Raw genomic sequence first — 25865 nt, 5'->3', positions numbered from 1 at the left:
CCAGAAAAGATAAGAAGAAATAAGTAAAAGGAAAGTGAACAATTACTTTCAACTCTTAGCTGAGGAATGCGTTAACACTTGGGTATAATACTCGAGTTTTCTAGCAGCGAGGGCAGGCAAATACGGGAACTGGTAGTTTGTATAGATCCCTCTTTGCCTTTTTTTGAGAATTCATGAGGAGGCTGCTACGTTCTGTGGTAAAATGGAGCCCCAAACACCAAGATGCAAGAGAGGGAGACTCCAAGTGGTGGGGGTGGCTGGATCCAGCAGCCCTGATTCTGGTTCTCAGGATTCCTCATCAGCGTGGATTGAGAGTTCAGTGGTTAACTGCCCCTACCATCTTTTTTTCTCCACTTTTAGGTACTGATCTAGGTTCGGACACACTAGTCTTTGCGTAGTGCCAATGGAATGGGTAAAGGCTGGTCTGTTTAAATCAAGCTGTGCTAAAAACTCGGGGACAATGACTGGAAAGCAACATGAAACCATTCAACCTGGCTTTCGAAGAGATTTTCCTCATGTCCTTTTCCTTTGGCCTCTCCCCACTTGGCAGATGTTGTCTTAGTACTGCCACCAAACAGCCACCTTTCTTCAGACAGGCCCAAGACACCAAGATTCAGAGACCAGATATGCTCTTGCTTGGGTTTCCTGTTTGCAGCTGCCTTGTTTTTGGGCGGTGGGCATCGGGAGTGATGGCTTCCCTTAGGAGTGGCCACGCTTGCCCACATGGTGTGGCCCCCTGTGCTGTTCACACAGCAACCCCCATAGCCATGGACAATTTGTCTGCATTTGTCAGCGTGAGGAGCGGCCTGCGGTGTCAGCTGATAACACCCTGCCGCCCCTGGGAGAAGCAAGCTCCCCCTGCTCTTGAGCAGCGTTTGTTACAGAAGTCTTTGTATAAGGCACATTGGGAAATAAAGCAACTGATCTGGGTTGATCACTCTCCATGAATTGTGGGGATTTGTTTTCCTTTCTTATTCTGCAGTTGCTGAGCTACTTGAGGTCTGTTCGGTGTTTCCTTGTACTGACCAACAGGGCTGAACCTCCTCATTTTTGTTCCCTTGCTTCAGGATAACCATTCCATCTAGATTTCCTAGGTGTGAACCCCACTTATTACATCAGAGTGTATATTTAGAGTTCTAGGACACCTTGTGCAGGCATCCTGTTACAGTTCTACAATATAAGGTCTTTAAATATGCACTGAAATACACAGATAGTTTCCATGGGAGAAAAGCAAAAACAAATGGCTTTTTCTACCAGAAGTTAGGATTGATGTACACATTTGAGAGTGCTGAACATGGAGCAAAATAAATAAGCCCGAGGAGGAACATAGAGATGGAAAAGCAGTAACTGTGACTTCTCCTGCATATATATATGTATATGTATATGGTTAGGTTGTTTTTTCCCTTGGTTTAGTCATTCCTAAATCAAATCATAATGAGCTCTAATTGAGTCTCTTTGTTTAACACATGGCTGTTGATTTGAGTACTTTCTCCAGTTGAAAAACTGACAATTTAATTTTGTTATTCAATGTGCTACAGATTTGGACAAAAACAAGATTATGTGTTTCCTTCAGCCATAATTATATATAATTATTATACCAAATAAACAAGTTTCAAGTAGTTTAGCTATTTTATCTCATTACACATTTGGGGGAAAAAATACAAATAAGAGACCAAAGATTGCTCAGAGTCTCAGTGAGGAAAGATCATTTTTGGTTGCCAGTTGCACCAAAGCAGCGCAGCTCCTGGTAAAGAGTACTGCAAATGTAGGAAGGAAGCTGAACTGGAAATAGGTTAAAGTGATAGTTTTCATGGATGTGGGGGAACCTCTGCAAGTACAATTTGAAGCGTCATTCCAGGCATATAGAAAACACGCAGTAAATGATAGCTGTTTTTAAGAAAATTGTTTTTCATGGACTCATGGAACTCTGAAACTGGCGGGATCCATCACTAATCATGATTATCATTTTGTCTAACTGCTTTATTTTACCTGGCAGACAGGCGTCCTTGGAAGTCTTGTGGTGTTTTGGGGGTAGAACAGTCTGCTAATGACAGAATACTTGCTCTGTTCCTTTTCCTTAATTTGATAGGCTGTGACAGTTTGAAGTTCTTTTATGAATCCCGAAAAGAAAAGGATTGTGTTCTTGAACCGATCCATTCCTGTGGGTGTGAGGCCCTTTGAGTGCATCGAGGGGCCTTTGGTGTGGTTACTAAATAAGATCGCTTTAGGGCTTTTGATTGGACTCAGTTGGTGAGGTGTGAGTCATCTGGGGGGTCTCTCTGCTCTTTTGCTGGGTCTGATATAAATGGAGACACAGAGAGATAGACACGGGAGAAAGGAAGCTGCCATTTTTGATCCTGCCATGTGAGAGAAAGAAAACGGACTCCAGGTTCACCTATAGCTGCAGGAAGAGAAGGCGTGAGAGACTGAGAGAGGAGGCCCAGAAAGAGGCAAGCCCTGGCCTGGTGGCCCACAGCTGAGCTCTGGAGGCGAAGGCAGGGACTCAGCAGAGCCTGGTAGCCATCTTGCTTCGCTGCTTGGCAGGTCCCCAGGATGACCAGTGGCTGACTTGGTGAGGAAGAATCTGTGATGGTGCTTTGATGTGGACATTTCACAGATTCGGAACTGTAAGCTTTTTCCCTAAATAAAATCCTCTTTAGAAAAGCCAGTCCATTTCTGGTACTTTGCATTGTCAGCCCTTTGGCAAACTAAGACATAGGTATCTGTAGATTTCTTTTATTCTGCAGTTTGCTCAGGGTTTTTTGTTTGTTTTAATCCTGATTAGGTGTTGAATTTTATCACTTTTTTTAGTTGATATGAAGATGATATCTGTGCTAGATACAGTTCCCTAAACTGCCAGAGCCTCGTCTTCCTGCACCTCTGTACACTATCTTTGTCATCTCCCTGGAACGCTCTCCTTTCTTCCTTAGCTTTTCTGAAGCCTCAGTGTCCGTGTCCTCCTGCAGAGAAGTCTTCCTCTTCTGTGTTCTCACAGCTTACCTTTTATCAGCGGCATGCTTACCGCGACGTTACACTGGAAACTCCTCGAGAGCAGAAACCTCATCCTGCCTAAAACCTGCGTGGTCACACAAGGTCTGTTGAGGAGTAGTCTTTCTTCCCGCCCAGGATGCGTGCACTGCCCTTTCCTGGTAGCAGGTACTCAGACTTCCCTCTCTGCTTCTACGCTTGCTGGCTGCACAGCGCTTGGGGGCACATTTCCTTGCCAGCTCTGATTGGGCTCCTGCTGTTGGCGGGACCAGGTGCCCTCTTCCCTGCCCCTGAAGCACAGGCAGCCGGAGGGTGGGTACCACTTCCTTCAGTTGGTGTGCTCGGGCGAGGGCACCAGACATTCTCTAATCGTCCTTCTTTTTCTTTCTTTGCTTTTAGAATAAACCTAGATTATGGTGATATACTCAGAGCACTTCTGTTTCCTCATCTGTGAAATAAGGGACTAGGATAAGATAGTGATCAGGTTTCGGGTTAATGAGTTAGTTCTTTACTACTTAGGGGCATTAGGCATACATCGACCAACTGGATGAGTTCAGTACTTGGCTAATTTGGGTTGGAACTTAAAATATACATCCTGTAGGTACCTTCCTGCTGCTATGGTGACATTCTTGGGCTTGCCCTGTTCAGTCATATTGCTGAACAACTCTGTGGGGCAGGTACCTGTGATGGAGAAAGAGAGAAGAGCTAGTGCTCACGGCCGTTGCTTTATGTGCTTGCAGTTTACTTTGTGCTCTATGTGAGTGTTGCTTCCTAGAGCTATGTGAGGGTTATCTGTGATTCCCTAGAACCAGGGACTGGCACAGAATGGGTGCTAGTTAATACTTACTGCATGAATGCATAAAAGAATTTTGGGGCATTTTATTATGTGCCAGGCACTATCTAAATATTCTATATACTTTGTTTCATTTAATTCTCAAACTTTCTGAGACTGGTACTGTTATTGCTTAACCTAATAAATTTAGGAAGCAGGCTTAAGTAAGTTCAATGACTGACAAGATTACTCAGCTATTGACTGGCAGAGACAGGATTTAAGCTTAAGTCTTTTTGTCTCCCAACTCCATGAGCTTAACTACTATATTCTTGTAATACCCACTAGTCAAAACAAATCTAATAAGAAACCTGTACAAAAACATGCTTAGATTGGGGAAAACAGAAATTCACTTACTGCATTAGCATTTACCAGCAGAAATAGAAGTTTCTCCATTTCTTTTCAGGGGCTGGGGTTCGGCAGAGTGCACACAGCACATCTGCTCTGTGCGTTGACGTGCACCCTCAGCTCCCTGGTATGGGGCAGAAACGAGGCCACTTGGCAGGAGCAGAGTGGTGACCACACGTGGACAGCTTTGCTTCCTGCCCTTAAATTCATGGTAGGGCTGTTTTCCTGTCAAATGTTCTTCTAAAATATCCATTTTAGCTGCTCTATAATATTTTATTTATGATTACATCATAATTGAGTCCATCATTGTCCCATTGTCATATATATGTAGGTTGTTTTCAAGCATGAAATATGGTAATTAACATCTGTGTGCTTATATCTTTGTTCTCATATCCTGTTTCCTTAGACTAAATTCTAAGAAGTAGAATTACCGGAGTAAAAGGTATAAACTTTGTAAAGATTCTTACTAAATCTCATCACGTCATTTTCCAGAAAGAACATAAAGTTTTGAAATTGGCATGAAGTGGCCATTCTCCTTAGGATAAATATGCTGAGTTGGAGTTTTGAAGAGAGCATAGAGAGAAGGAATGGCACATGGAGATGCATCTAAAAGTTTTTTTTATAACTCTCAATATGTATCATATACTCACAGTTTTCAAAAGTTAAAAAGTACAAACGGATATATGGTGAAAAGTTTCCTCTCACCCAGCCTTCCGAGGAGATGCTTTCTGAAGTATACAAGCCAATATGCGTATGCATTGCTTGTAACACAAATGTTACCTTGGCAAATACACTGTTTTGCACTGTTTTTCACTTAATACATCTTAAAACTCAGTCTACCTCAGGACATAAAATGAGTAGAGGCTTCTGGTTCCAGCTTTAATTCTATGACAAAGTTTAAGTGACAAAAATTGGACATTATGTGAGATTTTGTACCCATTACTGCCCTGGATAAAGTTAACAGTAAATACTATCAACCCTTTTTAAATCTGTTGTTAAATCAGTTTCCCAAATCTGCAAAGTAGATCTTTATCCCGTACTTGTGCAGTTTATTTTGTACCTAAATGAAGGTCTTTGTACTAATGGTCTCTTTTAACTCATCTTGCCATTTAGGTAGCCCATTCTTTTCTTTGTTATCAGTGAACATTATATTAACTAATTCCATGGTACCTAGAAAACTGGAAAATGGAGGTTTTATGAGCAAAACAGTGACTGAGAATTTAGGAGTGACCCTCATTCTCCCAAGATGAGGTAATGATTTTATAAAGGATGCTACTTAGGTGTTTGGAAGGTGGTGGGTGTTAAGTGAAATTCATCTGGAGAAAGGAAAATCTGGAAAGCCAGACTTTTATTCTTAAACTCTAAATAGGTGATAAGATATCAGGACTAGAGGAAAATTTACTTTATGTTGTGTGGACAGTCTGTATTTGTCAGTCTTACTTTGACCTTACTGCTGCAAGGTAACCCAAGAGAGTTGAGTTGAGAAGGATACAGGGTGCTTTGAGGAACTAGAGCTGGGGCCTTGGGTTGCAGGGAGCTGGTGGTCAGGCTTTTAGGCTTGTCTAACAGAGCGGAGCAGCATGAAAAGGAAGAGAAACCATGTGGTGTGCTTTTCCCCAGAGTGGGGAGGGGCAGAAGAGGAAAGAGGAGAGCCTCCTCGGAAGTCCAGTGGGACATGGCGTTGGGAGTGGAGAGGACAGGGGAAGGCAGATTGCTCTGAGTGGGGGAAGAGGTGGGAGGGTAACAAGCATTGACATTCATCCCTAGAGGGATTTGTTACAGCTTCTAGCTTTTACCTTCACCTTTGCCAACAGTGGTGTGATCTGCTTTAGCTGAAGCTAAGCAGATTGAACAGAGGGCGTCGTGTCTGTGAGCTCCTTGACCTGCCTGGCGGTGCATACTTGTAGCGTGCTCCAGTGGGCAGGGGGAAGGTCAGAAGCAGTGAAGACTGTAGTTCAGACTTGGTGAGGGGAATCTACACCCCCTGCTTGCCTTTTTTCTGCTGAGCTGTCTCAGCAAGAATGACCTAGGAGGCCCTGCAAGAGTCTTGCAATCCCAGGTGCCAGAGAGGAATGGAAGTGTTGGGGAAGCCCTGCTTAGGATGATGCTGTATTCAGTTTTGACCTACTGGATCAGCCAGGCAGAGTGTTTCCCAGAAAGTCTGGAGCATCAATGAAAGGCCAGGACAAGTGTGGAACTGTAGATCTGCGATGAGGCAGAGGGCTGAGTGCAGAAGGAAATCCAGGAAGTGCAGTGTCATGGAAGGTATGTGACTGTGTCTCAGATCCTAAAAAATCTAGGAGAGAACATTGCCAGAAGGGCATCCCTAGTGTTTCAAAGGGGCGTTTACCGATAGAGTTCTGGATTGCAGGAAGGTGGGCAATGGAGAGAGAGATGTCAGATTTCAAGGCTGAAGTGCATGCAGAAAAAGAAATTGTGTGGGTACTCTCCCTCTGCCAGCAGGCGTTCCTCAAATACAGTTTTAGTGAGATGTTACTTGTCTTGTTCACGCGAAGATAATGTTAACCTTATATTATGACATTATTGGATATTCATTAAATGGTCTTCTAAACCGATTACTGCTAGAAGTAGGAATGGAAAAGAGTACATATTTACAACCACATTTATTGCACGTGAACTTTTGCAAATTGTGCTACAAAGTCTGGACTGAAATAATGCTTGTAGCACATATAAGGTATTTGCTATTTAGCTATTGTCTTTTGAATATATCATGCCTATATTTCCATCTCCTCTGATGAGTCAAGATCCCTGTATTTTTCACTATTTTAATAACTTAACTATGCAACTTCTGCTTGAATTGTGTGCCATGAGGACAGTTGGCCTGAAGGAGATCTGAAGAAGCAGCAGTGAAAAAGCTAGTGATGGTATCTGTTTAGACCATGGTTATTCATGATGCAGCGTGTTTATCATTGTTTTTAGAGTATCTTCTAAATGAGAGTATTTTAAAAATTCTTGTAGGGAAATGGACTTGGCCCAGTGGTTAGAGCATCCGTCTACCACATGGGAGGTCTGCAGTTCAAACCCCGGGCCTCCTTGACCCATGTGGAGCTGGCCCATGCACAGTGCTGATGCGCGCAAGGAGTGCCCTGCCACGAAGGAGTGTCCCCTGCGTAGGGGAGCCCCACGCGCAAGGAGTGCGCCCGTAAGGAAAGCCGCCCAGCGCGAAAGAGAGTGCAGCCTGCCCAGGAATGGAGCTGCCCACACTTCCTGTACCGCTGACAACAACAGAAGCGGACAAAGAAACAAGATGCAGCAAATAGACACAGAGAACAGACAACCAGGGGAGGGGGGGATTAAATTAATAAATAAATCTTTAAAAAAAAAATTCTTGTAAGCCACTCTTAGATTCCCCTTACTCTCCCAGTGTACTTGTGACTTTCTGTTTGGGAAACAATGCTTTAGCAAATATTTTGTTTTCACTCTCTAGGGGTATAGGATTCAAAGATGGGAAAAACAAAGCATAAAAACTTGGCCCTTCATAGATAATGAGAGACACTTAAGTAGAAACAGATTCATTGTACTATCCGGAAGGTATGCACAGAGGGAACATATTGAGAGGAGCTACCAGTTGTCTTTAAGGTAAGGGAAGAGGTGTGGAGCACATCATGGAAAGAATCTTGTTTGAGTTGGATTCAAAAGGAGGAGGGGCAGACAAGGAAGAGTATGTTTAAATGAGGGCAGATTAGTATCCTGTGTACAGAGCAAGGTCACAAAAGACGCAGTCACCAAAATGGTGAGTTGCCCGTGGCCCCGGAGAGCATTTGTAGTGTGTGGAACCGGTGGAAAAATCTCACCCGTGCTGTGAGGTGTTTAGCCCTTATCGCACATACTTCAGGGGCGCCTTGAAGGTCTTAGAAATAGGGGAGTATTCCTGGCAGTATTTTTTTTTTTTTAACATACAGCACTACCACTTTTTTTTAAGTACTGGGAGCCGGGGATTGAACCCAGAGCTCAACCACTGAGCGGTCTTGGCTCCCCTGAGTTGGCTCTTTCGTTTGTTATGCTTGTCATTTGTTTTTTTTTATAGGAGGCACTGGGAGCCGGACCTGGGACCTCCCATGTGGGAAGCAGGTGCTCAACCCCTTTGAGCCACATCTGCTCCCTACCACATTGAGTTCTAATGTTGCCCTTCGCTGGACAGCAGGGCTCTTCAAGGGCCAGGACTGGTTACTGACCTTTGTATAGAGAAACTGATAGAATGAGTGCTTAGTAAACCTTGGCTTACTGAGTAATCATGAGGAGAGGGCTTAGGAGAGAATGACGACAGTGTCACGTGGTGGTGGGTTTAGTCTGTGAATCACAGACCCCTCTGTGGTTCTGTAAAATGCTTGTACATGTAATGTTTGGCCTGCAGTTTCATGGGATTCATGTACCTCTTAAGCCAGTCCTTAGGACATTATACCCAGGGCACCCCAAGTCAACACCAAAGCTCACCGTGAGTAACGATGGTCTCCTTAACAGGCCTTTAATAGTAGATCATGATTGGATCTCTTTCCTGTGCTCTCCCTGTCCCCTGTGTGCTTGAAAGGGGTCAGATCACATCACTGAACCATCTACGATGAAAGAAAAAAAAATAATGGTAACCGTAAACTGGTTTGTAAAGATAATCACCAGGTGTGCAAATTAAAATAAGCATCCAGGAAGCCACTGCCTGAGGAGGACCTGGTGTTCCTGAGTTTGAGTTTAGCAAATGAGTCAGGGGTCCCCCAAGCCACCTTTAGGCATGTTGAGTGCTAGAAGGACTCACAAGATCCAGAACAGCTATTATACTCATGGTTACAGTTTATGATGGCAGAAGGATGCAGATTAAAATCTGCAAAGGGCAAAGGCACATGGGACACAGTCCAGGGGGAAGCAGGCACAAGCTTCCAGGGATCTTCTTCCAGAAGAGTCTTTCATACAGATGTGCTTAATTCTCTTTAGCAGCAACGAGAAGTGCTGTTGAACAGGGACGCCCTCCCCACCAAGTCTTCATGTCCAGGGTTTTTATTGGTGGTCAGCCATTGTAGGCCTGCAGTGTCTATGTGACTGACCTCAGCTACTGAGAATGCAGCTGCTCAGAGCAAAAACAGGCATTTCCCGTAAAGCACATTGTTAGCATAAACTATCTGATCAAATTTGTACCACGTGGCCTAAGACCTCAGGCATACAAAAACACTCATCAGGTGGATCATTCCAGGGCCTCAGAGCTCATTTTCCCAGAGCAGGCCAAGGGTGAGTCCTAAAGAGAAGCCCTTCTTAACAGTGGTGTGTGGTTTGAGCAGCACTGGCCTCCTAAGGTAGCCCCGTCCCACGTGGCAGGTTAGCTGTCCCTGGAGCTGCAATCTAGCTGTCTGCCCCGCCTCTCCTTCTGTAGCTAGTGTAGAGCTGCCTGGTCTCATCATAGATACCATTCCACATTCCTGGACTCTTCCTTTTCCCTTGCCAGGGAGCAGCTGGAGAGTTTGATTGGATGTAAGGACATACTTGTGCTTTGCAACCAAAGTGAAATGTAAGCACCCACTCTAGCATTCAGTCAGTAAGTTTCTTGAATCCTGTTATGTGCTGGGCATGGTGCTAGATGGGGGATTTACAGAGATGATTAACACGGTCTCTGGCTGCAAGTTCCTTATTATTTCATAAGGGAGAAGAGACAAACATCGTGATGCTTACCATACTGGTATCTTTGTGTGTGTGCTTTGGAGAGCATGGCTGGGGTGTGGAGGGTGTTGTGATAATTAGAGGAAGACTGCCCGATGAGGTCATACTTGGAGTTGAGCCAGGAAGATTGTGTGGACCCTCGGGCACAAGAGCTCGTGTTCCTCCTGGCAGTTATGTAGCCACGTGGCTTGTGCGGATGTAGCATATTGTTGCTGGTGCAGATTGGCTTTGCTGGGAGAGTTCCGCGATCCTAGCTGGAAGATGCATGTCCTTGAGGTGTTCACCAAGGGGAAAAGAGAATGTCTGGCTCAATGTGAATCTGTTTCCATACTCCATTACTATCAATCCACCAAAAGCCATTTCCAAACGACAGTGTATCGGAAGTAGTGTTTTCACACCTCGTTCCCCAGTGGGAGAGACTGAATGATCATAGTCTGTGGCTTTGTTTCGAATGGGATGGCAAATGCTTGCCTTGCCTCGATGAAATTGTGTGTAATAAACAAAAAGTATCTATACTTGGAAGTAGAACATTTTTAGAAAACAACCTGGGTCCAAATGTTGCCCTATTATTTGGGCTCCTAACATGGTTCTCAACAGATTTCAGAGCTTCTAAGTACAATGGTGAATTTTGCTTTTTAGCAGTATACAGAAATTGTATAATTATAATGGGATTAGAAATGTACAGTGAATATTGGATAATTTCAAACTCTTAACCTTGGAAGTCTTTTTAAAATAGAATCTTGTTTTCTTCCAGCGTTACAGTGTTTCTGCCACCTCTGTACAAAAGACAATTACACATGTGTGACAGATGGGCTCTGCTTTGTCTCTGTCACAGAGACCACAGACAAAGTTATACACAACAGCATGTGTATAGCTGAAATCGACCTAATTCCTCGAGACAGGCCATTTGTATGTGCACCCTCTTCAAAAACTGGGTCTGTTACTACAACGTATTGCTGCAATCAGGACCATTGCAATAAAATAGAGCTCCCAACTGCTGGTAAGTTGTGTAAGATTTTTTTTTCTTGATACTGTAGAAAAGCTTTGAGGCCTGCCTGTGGTTTTAGAACTCCCGGGGATCTTAGACATCATCTGGCCAGCATGTTCAGCATATCGGTAGTTGCAGAGTTGTGAGAATGGCCTAGAACCTGACTCCTGGATGTGTGCTGTGTGAGAAGGTGCTTCCAGGATAGACTCTCTCTGAGGTCTGTTACACCTAAAAAGTCAGTCTCTGAAAAGAGAATTCTGACAAAGCCCTCTATAGCCACGTGTCACCAGGATCCTCACTTTGTCCTCAACGTAAATTTGAAAGGCATGCTCTTACTTTTCAAAGCAATCAGCACCTTCTTAATGGACAGCGATTGAGAGCAGCACTGGATAAACTGTCCAGGTGCGTTCATTTTGTAAATTCACCTTGCCTTATGACCTTTATGTATAAATTATTATATATGAGTTTTAGGTTTTTGGTCCTTCAGGCAAAATTTACATTTTAAAATGTACTGTTAGAGCCAAGAATTTGAAGTTTTCATATACTGACATGATGAGATTAATTTTAAGGTTCTGTATTTAACTCTTCATAGCCTCCAACTTGTACTACAAAAATTCAAAGGAAGAGGAAAATGGGGGAAACAGGTATTAATGCTAGCAGAATTAATGGAAGAATATCACCTTCATGCCAACACTTGTAAGGAGCTTCTGCAGTTTTTAGTACAGATGACAACAGACTAGTGAAGAGTTGATCTACAATAGGAGAGAGCAGTGAGTGGAAGGACCTGGCAGCATCCCACAGTAGCGGAAGCTGAGGGCATGGGAGTGAGGTTAGGCCATGGGCAAACCCTTGCTGCTTCTCTAAGAAGCACCTGGCTTCAGAGCTCCCTTTGCACTCAGAGCTGGTCCAGATGTCTTGCTAACTGAAGTAGGAAGCGCTGCATTACTCCGAGGAGAAGGGCCAGCCCTGCCTGTGGTGGAAGGGAGACTGCACCAGCTGAAGTGAGAGCAGCCTGGGAAGAAGAGTCAGTCTTCAGCATGATGGTGAAGCTGCCCTTGGCGAGGCTCTGGTAGACTGTGATTTCTTTCTTATGAAGGCATCTGCAAGTCTAATATGGCATAGAAAGTGATCATTCCAGGATTTTCCATTTCCATTGCCTGAGCCTGAGAAATCTGAACAGAGACTCGCAGAACTCACTTCACTTCTAATGTCGGAGAAACCTAACTCCCCACCCCCACCCCTGTTCTCAGCTCCAGGGAAAGCAAATAGCAAAAATATGCCGAATGAAAAGATTCAGTGGTTCAGAAAGAGGGGACTGAACTGGGTCAGTCAGAGTAGATATCACTCCATGGAGTAAGCGTATCTTATAGGAGGGAAAAGCTTTCAGATAGCCCAAGGCCTGTTTTCAGTTGTTCACTATGAAATGAGAACATCCCACTGTTGAGGATCACTTTCAGATGAAAAGCACAATTGATGAATATTTTAAAAAATGCAATATTGATAGTGAACAGCAGGCTGTAATTTTATAGTCAAACTTGAAACAAGCTTAAGGCAAGACAAACTTGAGAAATTGTGTTATAATTCAGAGAAAATGACAGTTGGTGAGCAAATTAGGGATATAGAAGACAGAGCTAGATGATCCAATATGCTTATTATAAGAATTTCAGGAAAAGACAAAAAAGCAGGCAGAAGAGAGGATATCGGGCTTTTAATGAAAAAAGTGTTTTAATAAAAAAGACGCAAATACATATGCAGAAGAAATTTATCAATTTCAAGAATAAAGAAAAAAAATCTTATAAACATTCAAGCACAAGAAAATTCTGGTTACCTGTAGGAAGGAAAAGTCCAGATTTTTTGCTTTGTTAAATTCCAGGAGGCAGTGGCATATCATGTATTGATTGTCACCCAAAAAACCTTGTAATAAGTCAAGCTATTTGTGATATGCAAAAAGCAACAGACATCTTTAGACAATTGAGTATACAGGCTATACAAGGGCCTATGATAGGAGTCAATCCAAATAAAAATTTCAAGAATGGGAAAGATGTGATATTAAAGAAATGGTGGTAAAACAGCCATGCTTAGGGTGAATGCCAAAGTAATGGTAATTAATGTGTTTCTGAAACAATGCAAAATGTTAGTTATTAAGATTATTTATATGAAAATAAATGATCTGGAATTGAAAGTCCAGTCTGGCTGGTTACAATAGACTAAAAGTATATACACATGAACTCTATTAAAAATCAAGATTATGGGAAGCAGATGTGGCTCAATGGATAGAGCTTCCACCTACCATATAGGAGGTCCAGGGTTTGATACCCAGGGCCTGCTGGCCCACGTGGAGTGCTGCCATGTGCAAGGAGTATTGCCCTGCACAGGGGTGTCTCCCGCTCAAGGAGTGTCCCCCACGCAAGGAGTGCAGCCCCGTGCAGGAGAATAGACTGCCCAGGAGTGGTGCTGCCCACATGGAGAGCTGACACAACAAAAAAGAGACACAGAGAAGAGACAATATGAGATGCAGTGAACTAGGGAGCTGAGGTGAAGCGAGAGAATGATCACCTCTTTCCCACTCCGGAAGGTCCCAGGATAGGTTCCCAGAGCTGCCTAGTGAGAATACAACAGACAGAGAAGAAAACAGTGAATGGACACAAAGAGCAGACAACGGTGGGGGGAGGGGAGAGAAATAAGAAAAAAAAGATCTATGTTATGTTATGCACTGGGGTGGTGAGATTGTATAATTTTTATTTTTACTTTTTGCCCATCTGTATTTAATTTTTTTTTTCCTTCTGTGAGCATTTACTGGGCTTGGGATAAGAAGACAAGCCAAAAATACTTAAAAAAAAAATGTTTAAGGGGATGTTAATGGGAGTGGTTCCAGATTGTTGTTATTTAGTGACCTGAGGCTGATTAATGGGGATATCCTGGAGTGGTGGTGATGGCCGGCCTTGTGATTTAGATGATGATCAAAGAACAAGGGAAGTCTAAAGGGATGTTGACAGAGCTGGTGATTATCCAAGGAGGCCCATGGGAGAAGCCTGGATGACTCACTTGTTCTGGGTTTGCCTAGACTTGGCTGTAAGAACTGCTCTAAGGAGGTGCAATGATGAAGTGGTGGCAGTGGCCAACTGCAGAAAATATGGAGGATTAGGAAAATGAGGATGCCATCTACAGTGCTTTTGTTGTTGATTATGTTTATTTCACTTGAGGCTCTTTTTCAGTAAAGCCACCCTCTGGCCTTGGTCCCGTTGAACTGGCAGCTGTCATTGCCGGACCAGTCTGTTTTGTCTGCATCTCGCTCATGTTGATGGTCTATATCTGCCACAATCGTACCGGCTTTCACCATCGAGTTCCAAATGAAGAGGATCCTTCATTAGATCGCCCTTTCATTTCAGAGGGCACTACGTTAAAGGATTTAATTTACGATATGACAACATCGGGCTCTGGATCAGGTAGTGTAATGCTTTTCCTTTTTCCTAGGAAGTCTTTAAAGTTTGCATTTATTTTATTAGTTGGCTAAGTTATTTGGCTTAGTTTTGTTAAAACTTGGGTTAGTGTGACCAGTGTTTCAGATTTGAGCCTAATAAAGGTCTTTAAGCTTGAGCTCTATCAAACTGGGGCTAGTTCAATATAGACAGTCATAAATCAACTTCACATTTGTATAAATTTCAAAGCATTTCACCTATATAATCTGTATACCCCAGGAAAGCATGTTCTTAATCCATTCCTAAGGGTGTGAACCCATTGTAAGTAGGACCTTTTGATGAGGCGATTTCAGGAATCTCAGGTGTGGCCCACCTGAGTCAGGATGGGTCTTAGTCCTATTGCTGGAGGCCTGATAGAGAAGGCCACTGGGAGAGACGCCACAGGAGTACCGGAGGAGAGGAGACACTGCCGTGTGCGTGACCTCGCGTCAGAAAAGCCAGGAACCCCAAAGATAGCCAGCCAGAAGATACTGACCCAAGGAGGAAGCAGGCATTCTGAACTTTGAAGCCCTGAGCCAATAAATTCCTGTTGTTAAGCCAACCCTCTGTATAGTATTTGTTTTAGCAGTGAGGAAACTAAAATGATTCTTGGTCCTGGAAAGTGGTTTATTGCTATTGCAAATACTAAAAATGTGGAAACAACTTTGGAGTTGGGTAATGGGTGGAAGCTGGAAGAATTGTGAAGGCTCCAAAATGTAGGAATGGATGTGGCTCAAGCAGTTGAGCACCTGCTTCCCACATGGGAGGTCCCAAGTTCAGTTCCTAATGTCTCTTAAAAGCAGAAAAACAAGTAACAAGCAAACAAATGGAAACACCGGGAGCTTATGTGGCTCAGTGGTGGAGCACCGGCCTCCCACATCAATCCCTGGCCCCTGAACCTCAAAAAAAAAAGAGCGAGAGCTGTAGAGAAAGTTTGTAATATCTTAGAGAATATATCGTTCATCATGAATGGAATGTTGTTAGACATACAAATGCTAAAGGTATTTCTGATGAGGCCTCAGAAAGAAATGGTAACTGTTCCTTAGAAATTAGCAGGCCCAATTCGTGTTACATCATGGCCAAGAACTTGGAACAATTAAGTTCTGATGTTGGCTGGAAGGCAGAACTTGAAGGCGATGAACGTGATATTTATGTGACATGTCCAGGCTAAATGTGGAAGGTGTATTCTGGTTCTTCTTGCAACTTATAGTGAAATGAGCGGCGAAGGAGTTAAACTGAGGATTAAATGGTTAAGCACAAGAAAACCAGCAGTTAATAATTTTGGAGAATCCTCAGCCTACCCAGATAGGGTGCTCTGAGACTAGGGCCAGAAGCTGCTCTGTCAGGAAACTCTTGAGCATCCGGAGGTGAGTTCCCAGAGAACAGGGCTCCACATGAGGGCCTAACCATTTTACAGCCCTTTGCTAAAGAGTGTGTGGCGGAACGTGGGACCAGTCAGCCGTTTCAGGGCATGTCAGGATGGGAAATGCGGTTAGCTGGGAAGGGTCTATGGAAAGTTTTATTGCCTGATGGTTTGGCATCTTGAACTACACACAGAGCTGACGAGGTTTTTGCAGAATTTCTATGAACACCACCACTGCCAACCTGGACTGAAAGGGACAGAGAAGAGATGAATTGAAGGAAGAATGACTTCAAGGACAAAACCTTGAAAGCACAGGTCTGGACTGAAAAGATCTCTCGTGGCTGAGAGAGCAGGCCCTCCCACCTGTGTGGAAAGGGCAGGTCCACCCCTGTGCTTGGAGAGGGTAGATCTCGGACCCGTTGCTCAGGAAGAGTGCTGCCTCCCTAGTGCTCGAAGTCAGTAGGGCCAGTGCCCAGGCGTCCCCCAAGAGCCTGGCCCCCATTCTGATGCTTGGAGAGGGGAAGCCCCTCAACCCAGTGTTCCTGACAGCACATCATCCACAGGTGACAGTCAGACCTTGAATACCGTGGAGTGTGCCCTGCTGAGGCTCAGACTTGTTTGAGACCCGTGAGTACTGAATGTCTCCCTTCTGGAATGAGAGTGTCTATCCTATGCCGGTCACACCTTTTTGTATACTGGAAGCAGATCATTTGTTTTCAGACAGAGGCATTTTGCCCTAGGATGGGCCACACCTATCTTTTTTGGGGTCTAGCAGGCTAACTGTGGTAGCTTGGAAAACTATTCTTAATCCATTATTGCATGTGTGGACCCATTGTAACTAGCACCTTTTGTTGAGGTGACTTCAGTAATCTCCGATGGGGCCCAACTGAGTCAGGATGGGTCTTCATCTTCATAGAGAAGGCCACAGGGAAAGAAGCCAGGAGAATATGCAGAAGCCAGCAAAACCCGGAGGAGAAAGAAGACGCTACCATGTGCTTTGCCCTGTGACAGAAAAGCCAGGCACCCCGAAGACTGCTGGCCAGGAGACACCTGCCCCGGGAGGAAACAGGTGTTCTAGCCTCTGAAAGCGGTAGGCCAGCTATTCATATGGTATTTTTTTTAGCAGGAGGGAAACTAAAACATAATCCCATTTGGCTCTCATAACTTTGTGAGGTAGACAGGATAAGGTCAATTATTCTCATATTTGGTGGGACTGAAACTCAAAGACATTGAAAGGATCTGTCTTTAAATTGCTATCCATGGTGTTCAGAATTGTTTAGCAGCTTTGTTTTTGTAGTGGAAAGTAGGTGTGACAGAAAATGTGTTGGGAGTTGTCAAGGTTATTTGCTTTTTTAACATTCTAAATTGCTATCTTCAACACAGACCTGGTTTTTTTATTGAACTAATGAATTCTTTTCTCCCTTCAGAAAGAAGTCTAACCAGCTTGTTATTTAATATAGCTTTGTAGATCTATGGCCCATAGATGTTTGCCTTTCTCGGTTCTGTTTATTGAATTTTGGGGGTCAAAAACAGGCTGGCTAATTGTCAAAATCATCCCCCAAAGCGGGTTTCGGCAGAGCAGTGCTTCCTGTTGAAACTGCAGGAGAGTTACCTTTTGGCATGTCGTGCGTGTGGTTTGGAAGGCTACGAAGAACACTCTGTCCCTTACATTGTTGAATGTGATGCTGGGTAGGAATCAAGAGATCTGGATTCCAGTCCAAACTTTTGCACTGATTTCTCTATCACTATGGCTAAACCATGGGCTTCTCTTGCCTTGTCAGTAATTTGGAATGGATATTGTTGGTAATAATACTCAGTAGTTAGGACTTTTAAATGAGATATACTATCATTTGAAAAGGGCCAAATCCATGGATAAAAATGAAGATTTGAAAATGTATCTAATGAAGATTTCCCTATTTTTTTATGATCATATGACATTAAAGGAATGTTAACCTGTAGTTGTGCTCATGAAAGAATATGACTGAAGCATGAAATCATTTTGATTAATATACAAAGTTCATATAATGGCAAATGTCTATTTTAAGGACATGAATATGTGTTGAGATGTGTGCACATCTGTTCATTCATTTAAATGTGAGGAAACCCGTTTCCTGGCCTGAAGTCTTCTATAGAGTTAGGCAGATAGGCTGAATCCGTGAGTTCTGTCCGTGACTGCTAGGACACATACAGGCTTTCTGAGACAGCCTGGGGGACTCCTGGGACCGGGGAGGCGATGGTGCAGGCATTGAGATGGAGCAGCCATAGTCCTGAAACTCTGAAAGCCTTTGGGCGGTGGTGGTGGAGAGAAGGGTTTTTGGGCTTCCCTGGGGATTTCCATTGATTCTGAGTGAGTCCAAAGGAAATTTGGCTCATTCTGGAAGTTACGCTGGACCACAATTATGCCAACCAAGGACCAAAGCCGCCAAAAAAATCAGGGTGGCTGCAGATCATTTGGTCCCTCCCTGGGAGCCCTTTCCTGTTGCCCATGTACCACCTGGCCCAGGGACCTGTGTCAGGCCTCAGGGGACAAACCCAGCTAGAAGATGCAGAGAATCTGCCCTGCGGTGACAGTTGACTTCTGATTGAGTACATTTGTTTACCTTTTTTTTTTTTTTTTTAAAGATTTACCCCTCCACCCCCCGTCTTCTCTCTGTGTCCATTCACTGTGTGTTCTGTGTGTCTGCTTGTATTCTCATTAGGCGGTTCCTGGGACCTTCAGAGTGGGAGAGAGGAGATCATTCTCTTCGCCACCTCGGCTCCCTGGCCTGCTGTGTCTCTTACTGCCTCTTCTCTGTGTCTCTTTTTGTTGCATCATCTTGCTGCACCAGTTCTCCGCATGGGCCAGCACTGCTACGCGTGGGAGCACTCCACACAGGCCAGCTCACTACATGAGCCAGCTTGCCTTCCCCAGGATGCCCTGGGCATCAAAACCTGGATCTCCTATATGGTAGACAGGAGCCCAATTGTTTGAGCTACATCCTCCTCCCCATTTGTTTACCGTTTTAAGAGTAGACATGAAGCAAATAGGTAGAAATCCATGTTATATGCATTTTAGATGCAGGGACTACAGCTCTCTCTATTGTCTGAAATGCTCGCCCTTTCTCTACCCTCAGCAGCTACCGTGGCCACTTTCTCCACATCAGTGCTACAATTTCTTCCATTACTAATCACAATAGTTCCATAGTGAAATATCAGAGCGTGTACTCTAATCCATACTCTATTCCTCCATCCTGTGAACCCTGGGATGGTTATGTCCACTCCACCTCTATATCGAGAGGGGCATGCCTTGATTTAAGTAAAGATTTCCCACAGTTACTTTAGCCAGCGCCTTATTAACATGAAAACAATTGTTTCTAATTAGACTATTAATTACTTTGTAGGAGGTGGGGAGGTTGATCAAGGAGAGGAAAGTACCAATGAGAAACTTAAAGATGAAAGGATAACTTTAAAAGCAACATTTAGATTTATAAGCATTTCACCTCAGGCAACCAAAGAGTGGTAATTTCATTAACTATAATACCATTGGGCTCATTTGATCCAGCAAGCAGCTTTGAATATAGATTAAAAACAATGCACCTTGTTTGTACATAGATTGCATAATTGGTATTTTATTTGTTAGTGTCAGGCTAATTTAAGATGACAATTCCTTAGTGGATAGGGGACATAGTTTTAAGTGAATTAGAATGGTACTTAGTGTGGTATCACTTAACTACCATTGGTAGTTCTTAAATACTTTTTTGTAAATGAAATGTTTGGTAATATTTAGAAGTAGCTATTTTAGAGCATGACAAGTTCAGTTGGTAAAAATGCACCAGTTCCTCCTTATCCAGGCAAGTCGTTGACATTGTTCCTTAAGAGACTCGTGCTTCCTGGGTGGTCGGGTCCTAACAGGTAGATTGGGGGCCTTGAAATGCTTTCTGTGATTTTTTTTTTTTTAAGTTAGGTCAGAATTTACTTCTTTCTTACGTGCATACACTTTCTCCTCCCATCAGTAACACTGTTAGCAGGTTGCTCTGTCTAAAATAAGATTCTTTTACCTCCCACCCCCACTGTCACTCATGGCCCCTTTTCAGAAATCTGTAGTGGTTCGCCTTTTACCTACTGCTGACCTTGTCCTCTTAAGTCTGGCATCCATGTCTTTGTGTTTTGGGGAGAGCTTGTTTCCTCTTCTGCTGCCTGACCTCACACATCCTCTCTGCTTACCCCACTTGCCACTCTGCACACACGTATGGCGGCTCATTGCCTCCTTTTCCTTGAGTGCATATTATCATCTCCTCCCCAGCCTCTTTGCCTCTTCCTCTTGCCCTTTGGTCTTGTTCTTTCTGCAAAGAATAGTCTAAATTCTAGTTACTTTACAGAGCCTACCTTGACCCTCTCTGCAGGACTTTCCAGATTATTTTACTGTACTTATTATATTATTTGCCTGCTAATCATTTTGTTGCACATGTAGTCTCTGCCCAACTAGATCGCAAGTTCCTTAGATGTTGAGCTGGCCATGGTGTTCGAAACACACAACGTTGATGATTTGTGGTGAATACTGCTTGTCTTTATCTTTAGGTTTACCATTGCTCGTTCAGAGAACAATTGCAAGAACGATTGTGTTACAAGAAAGCATTGGCAAAGGTCGGTTTGGAGAAGTGTGGAGGGGAAAGTGGCGGGGAGAAGAAGTTGCTGTCAAAATATTCTCCTCTAGGGAAGAACGTTCATGGTTCCGCGAGGCAGAGATTTATCAGACTGTAATGTTACGTCATGAAAACATCCTTGGTTTCATAGCAGCAGACAATAAAGGTCAGTCATCTTTGTTTTTTCCTTATGTTGAATGTAGTAAAATATTTAAGTCCCTTTATGTAAATGGCTCCTAAACTTTGTCAGATTTGATGAGAAATAGATGTTTTTCATATAGATCAGACCCATTAGGTCGACAATATGTTAGAAACCTTTAGAAAAAGGAATTTTTGAAAGATTTTCCTGACATTTAACAACATGTTCCTAAGTCTCTATTTTATTTAATGTAAATAACTTAAAAAAAAAAAAACACACAAAAACCCAAATCATGTGCCTTTATTATTTTAGTTCTGGGCCATTGGTTATCAAGTATAGTTATAGGAAAAAATTTATAAGCTCTGGTTGCTCAGAATTGTGAGTTAGGATAGAGCTCAGATACCTGTTTCTTTTTAACCTTTCCTGACCAGCAGGGCATTTCCATCTGTACTTGTGACCTTATTTACAGGGGTGTAAAAATCACTGCTCAATGTAATCTGTGTTCTAAGTCATCAGGGGCTAAGCAGATTAATTCCCCCACCCCATAGACTTATAATTTTCTAAAAATTTTATTCTAGTAACATATGCAACCTAAAATGTCCCTCCTTTTACCATATTCAAATATATAATTCAGTGCTATTAATTATGTTAACAGTGTTGTGCTACCATCACTACCATCCATTACCGAAACTTTTCCATCATCCCAAATAGAAACTGTACAGTTTAGCATTAAGTCTCTGTGCTTCATCCCCACCTCAGCTCCTGGTAGCCTGTATTCTCACTCTATGGGCTTGCTTATTCTAATAATTTCGTATCAGTGAGATCATACAATATTTGTCCTTTTATGTCTGGGCTTATTTTACTCAACATGATATCTTCAAGTTCATGTTGTCACCTGTATCAGAACTTCATTCCTTTTTATGGATAAATAATATTCCATTTATGTGTATATACCACATTTTATTTATCCATTCATCAGTTGATGGACATTCGGGTTGCTTCCATCTTTTGTCAATTGTGAAAAATGCCTCTGTGAACATTAATGTGTAAATATCTGTTGAAGTAAAACTTTCCCTATTTGGAGATGACATGATCTGAAAATCCTAAAAATAATCCACATCAAACTACTAGAGCTAATAAATGAATTCAGCGAAGTCATGGGATACAAGATCAAAAGCCAAAAGTCAGTAGTGTTTCTGTGCACTGGTAAGGAACAATCAGAAAAAGAAGTCAAGAAAAAAATTCCCTTATAATAGCAACTAAAACAATCAAATATCTGGGAATAAATCTGAGAATGTAAAACATTGCTAAAAGAAATCAAAGAAGACCTAAATAAATGGAAGGATATTCCATGTTCATGAATTGGAAGACTAAATATCATTGAGATTAGTCTCTTAAGAATTCTCAGTTAATCAGAGAAATGGTTTCTGCAGGACTTTCCATCTGTAACCACATGGAGATACTGCTGCTGTGGCTGGGGCGTCTGCAGCCTCGGGGCAGAGCAGATGCTGAAGCAGGCAGGAAGCTGTGGTAGTGGAGAGGAGTGGTTGCAGACCCACGCGTCACCTGCTTTGGGCTTCGGTTAATATTATGCCACCTTTCCCACTGGTCGGCTTTGGTCAAAAACTTGTGCCCCTCTGCAGCCTGCACCCCTAGGGAGCAGCCCACACCCTGTGCCCCACACGGCGCCTCCACTGGCCTGTCGAGCTTCCCACGATCTGCATCTGCTGGTTGAATTCCTGTGGTGCCTTTTATCTCATTCCTGTTTATCGCTTCTGTGACAGCAAGGGGCAGTGATGGATGGGGTGGACTGATGGTGGCCCTGAGTGGTACATCACTTCTTATATTCATCCAGAGCTCAATCCTCAGCAGACCTCCCCCAAAGCAGACATATTTCCCAGCTTCCCTGTTTCTTTAGAAAGGCAATTATTAGCTTTTTCGACTTGTCCAGAACTGTTGTCCTCATGTTTCCTTCTCTTCTCTCCTATTAATTTCTGCAACAGTTTTTATTTCTTCAAAATATTAACAGTGCTTATCTTTAGTTGGTGATTCTGGGTAATTTTTGTGATTTTCCTTTTTGTTTCTATTTTCAAATGTATTTACAACAAGCATGTTATATAGAAAATTTCCGATATATAGAAACCTAGAAAATAGTATAATGTACCTCGTCACCAATGAGTTGATTCAACAGTTATCAGCTCCCTGCCAATTGTATTTGATCACTAATCCCACTGACTCTTGGCCCCCAACTGGACTATTATATATGTTTATATATATATATACACACATATATATCTTATTTGCAAATAACATCTTTTCATTGATAAGCATTTTAGATTTGTATTTCTAAATGATGAACCTTTTTTATAAAACATACCCACACTATCACTGTCAATTTATTTTTTCTTTTTCTTTTGAGGTACCAGGGCCAGGGACTGAACGCAGGGACCTCGTAGGTGGGAAGCTAGCACTCAACCACTGAGCTACATTGCCTTCCCTGAGTTGGTTTTTTTTCTTTTGTTTCATTGTTGTTTGTTTTAGTTTTATTTTCAGGAGGCACTGGGAACCGACCCCAGGACCTCCCGTGTGGGAAGCAGGTGCTCAAACACTTGAACCACATGCACTCCCCTCATTGTCAATATTTTAGATGTCCTTAAATACAAAGTCAGGTTAAAATTTTTTCATTTGTCTCTTCAGGTTTTTTTTTTTTATTGTTGAGTTTTTTGTTTCTCTTTAAACAATTGGTTATTCAAATTAGGATTCAAAGGCCACACATTGCATTTGATTGGTATTTCTTTTAAGTCCTTAAAATCTCCAGGCCCCCCCACTCTGTCTTTTTTTCCCACTTGAATTTTATGTTTAAACTGGGTTGTTTGTCCTGTAGAGCTTTCTACATTCTGGATTTGCTGGTTAAATTCCCAGTGTCTCTTAACTTCTGTATGTTTGTTTTCTGTAACATGTTAAGGACAGTGCTAGACATGACATACTTGGGCAGTGATCATAGTTGGACAAAATCCTTACTTATTTTCTTTTACATTCAAAACCGTTTAGCTTCTGTCCCAACTCTTAAAACAACTTTTCTTTATTATGGTCTGTGATCCTGGACTTTCCTTGTTTATTCTTCTTTCTTTTTTTTAAGATTTATTTACACCTGCCCCCGCGCCCCCGGCATGGTTTTTGCACTCATTGTCTGCTCTTTTGTGTCCATTCACTGTGCATTCTTCTGTGTCTGCTTGTCTTCTCTTTAGGCAGCACCAGGAACCAATCCTGGGACCTTCTGGAGTGGGAGAGAGGTGCTCAATCTCTTGCACCACCTCAGCTCCCTGGTCTGCTGCGTCTCTTATCGTCTCTCCTCTGTGTCTGTTTTCGTTGCATCATCTTGCTGTGCCAGCTCCCCACACGGGCCGCAACACCACACAGGTCAGCACTCCATGTGGGCCAGTTTGCGCACAGGCCAGCTTGCCTTCACCAGGAGGACCCAGGAATTGAACCCTGGACCTCCCATATGGTAGCTGGGAGCCCAATTGCTTGAGCCACATCTGCTTCCCTATTCTTATTTCTTAATAACTGTGTTTGCTTTCTGGAACTCTTATTCTTCTTACTGAACCCTCAGAAAGCTCTAATTCTACAAATAACAATTATTCCCTTAAAGAACTTACGTTCATTGGAGTTCACTGTTTAACTGTCAGTGGTGGTGACACTCAAATCCATATTTTGAGGCTTAAACAAATCACCCAGGCCCTGTTTCAGGCATGTTCCAGGTGCTGCTGAATCCTGAAATCTCTCTTCATTTTTGTTCAAGCAGCAGTGAGGCAGTGCTGTCATCTGCTGGTCACCATGGGAACTGGCTGGCCCTGCTGGCTCTCCCCATCCCCACCTTTCGTCCCAGTCGGGGGTTAATGGGCTTTGCTTGGAACTCAGCCCTCCACCCCCTTCCCTTTGCCTTTATCTTCCTCCTCCTGATTTGGTTAATCCCCTCAAGTAGTCCTCTCTCTGTGCATGGCCTCTTAAATAACCTTCTCCCTTCTGCCAGTCCTGTCGGTTACCTCTAGAAAATCTCCTTCCCTCTGCCTCTGTTCCTATTTATTTCTTATATTTGTGGACCTTTCAGAATTCAGTCATAGTTAATAAGCGTGCAAATAAAGCTAGGGGTGCGAGGACAACAAAAAGTGCATCCGTTTATAAAGAACTAGTAACATGGTCTTTAGTACTTTTGAAAGTTACCAGAAATCCCCTCCCCAGTCTTCTGAAAAGTTCCCATCTTTCTTAATCACTTCTAATTAGAGCTGCTTATCTTCAAATAATAGCCTTCAAAGTTTAACTTGATGCTGCTTCTTTTGTTTAACCATCTGTAGGGAAGAAAATGGTGCATTTGAAACTCTTACTTGCCCAGCACTATACTTGACACTTTCAAATCTGGTTCCCTACATTTTAAACCTGACAGCCTTGCAGGGTGAGGCGGGAGAGGAGGCGTGTGCTTCCCCTGAGGTCGCACAGTCTGTAACCCCGGGCCCTGGACCCCAAGCAGGGTCAGAATGACTCAGTGTGTGTCTTCTTCGAAATCATACTGCCGCCTAATATTGTTGTAATGCTTCTTTTTTTCTTTCTGGGTTCATTAAACCTAGGGGTTTTCAGCTCCTTTGAGGTTGACTAGGCTTTTATGGACCAGCCTAGGCAGAATCTTTACCACTATTCCTGCGGGAACACATCTGAGGTTCATGTGTCAGCTTACAGACCAACTGTAGGACCCACGTGCCTAGTTGCCAAGTTCAGTATCACCTTGTCTAAAACTGGCTTCAGCCCTCTTTGCTTCTCCCTCTGATGTTTCAGTTCCCATTTCAGCTTCCCTATGTGTCAGTGGCACCACTGTTTTTACCATTTTCTAAGCTAGAAAACCTTGGAATCACAATTACCTTGTCTGATTTTCTTTGTGAACTGTGTACATAGTCTGTCACTGAAACTTGTTGTTTTTCCATTTAAATAACATTTTTGGTTTTGTCCCATACTCTTCCATTCCCACTGTGGCCACACTATGCTCTAGATACCTGCCATTTCCTTCCTTCCCTCCCTGCTTCCTTCCTTCTTTTTCTCCTTCCCTCTTTCCAGAAACAACCACTGAGCACCTACCTGGAACCAGGCAATGTTCTAGGCACTAAAGAGCCCAGTTCGGCCGCTGGCCATCTGCATCGGCTTAAGAAGGCCACCCTCTCCAAACTAGGACTCTTGTTCTCTTGAATGGGACTACTCATCCTTGCCTGAGCTCAAGAGTAGGGAGGTTACTATGTGGATCTACAGGACATATATGAAAAAGTATCTTGAAAAGTATAAGAAACTGAAAATACAGGAAAATCTAAAGGAAATACGTATCTACGGGTATAAAAAGAACATTTGAAGGCAATACCTACACGCATAAGGAGAAAATCTGAAGGAAGCACCTGTACATGTAAGGAGAAAGTCTGAGGGAAACAC

General features: G+C 43.1%; 1 protein-coding gene across 2 annotated transcripts in view; it reads left to right on the top strand.

Moving 5' to 3' along the window:
* Nucleotides 1–25865, top strand: part of TGFBR1 (transforming growth factor beta receptor 1) — a 46896-nt gene that overhangs the window by 8302 nt on the left and 12729 nt on the right. The window contains exons 2-4 of one of the 2 annotated variants that reach the window (XM_004458569.5): nucleotides 10581–10826; nucleotides 14030–14260; nucleotides 20193–20423. In XM_004458569.5, the coding sequence (XP_004458626.2) occupies nucleotides 10581–10826; nucleotides 14030–14260; nucleotides 20193–20423 (708 nt within the window). Of the gene's footprint in view, nucleotides 1–10580; nucleotides 10827–14017; nucleotides 14261–20192; nucleotides 20424–25865 lie in introns of both variants that reach the window. The other variant, XM_058302619.2, reaches the window with a different exon arrangement.

Source organism: Dasypus novemcinctus, chromosome 8 (genome assembly GCF_030445035.2).
Source record: "Dasypus novemcinctus isolate mDasNov1 chromosome 8, mDasNov1.1.hap2, whole genome shotgun sequence".
In the NCBI taxonomy this organism is placed as follows: Eukaryota; Metazoa; Chordata; class Mammalia; order Cingulata; family Dasypodidae; genus Dasypus; species Dasypus novemcinctus.
Note: the sequence above shows the minus strand (reverse complement) of the source record. Positions and strands in the feature narration are given on the sequence as shown.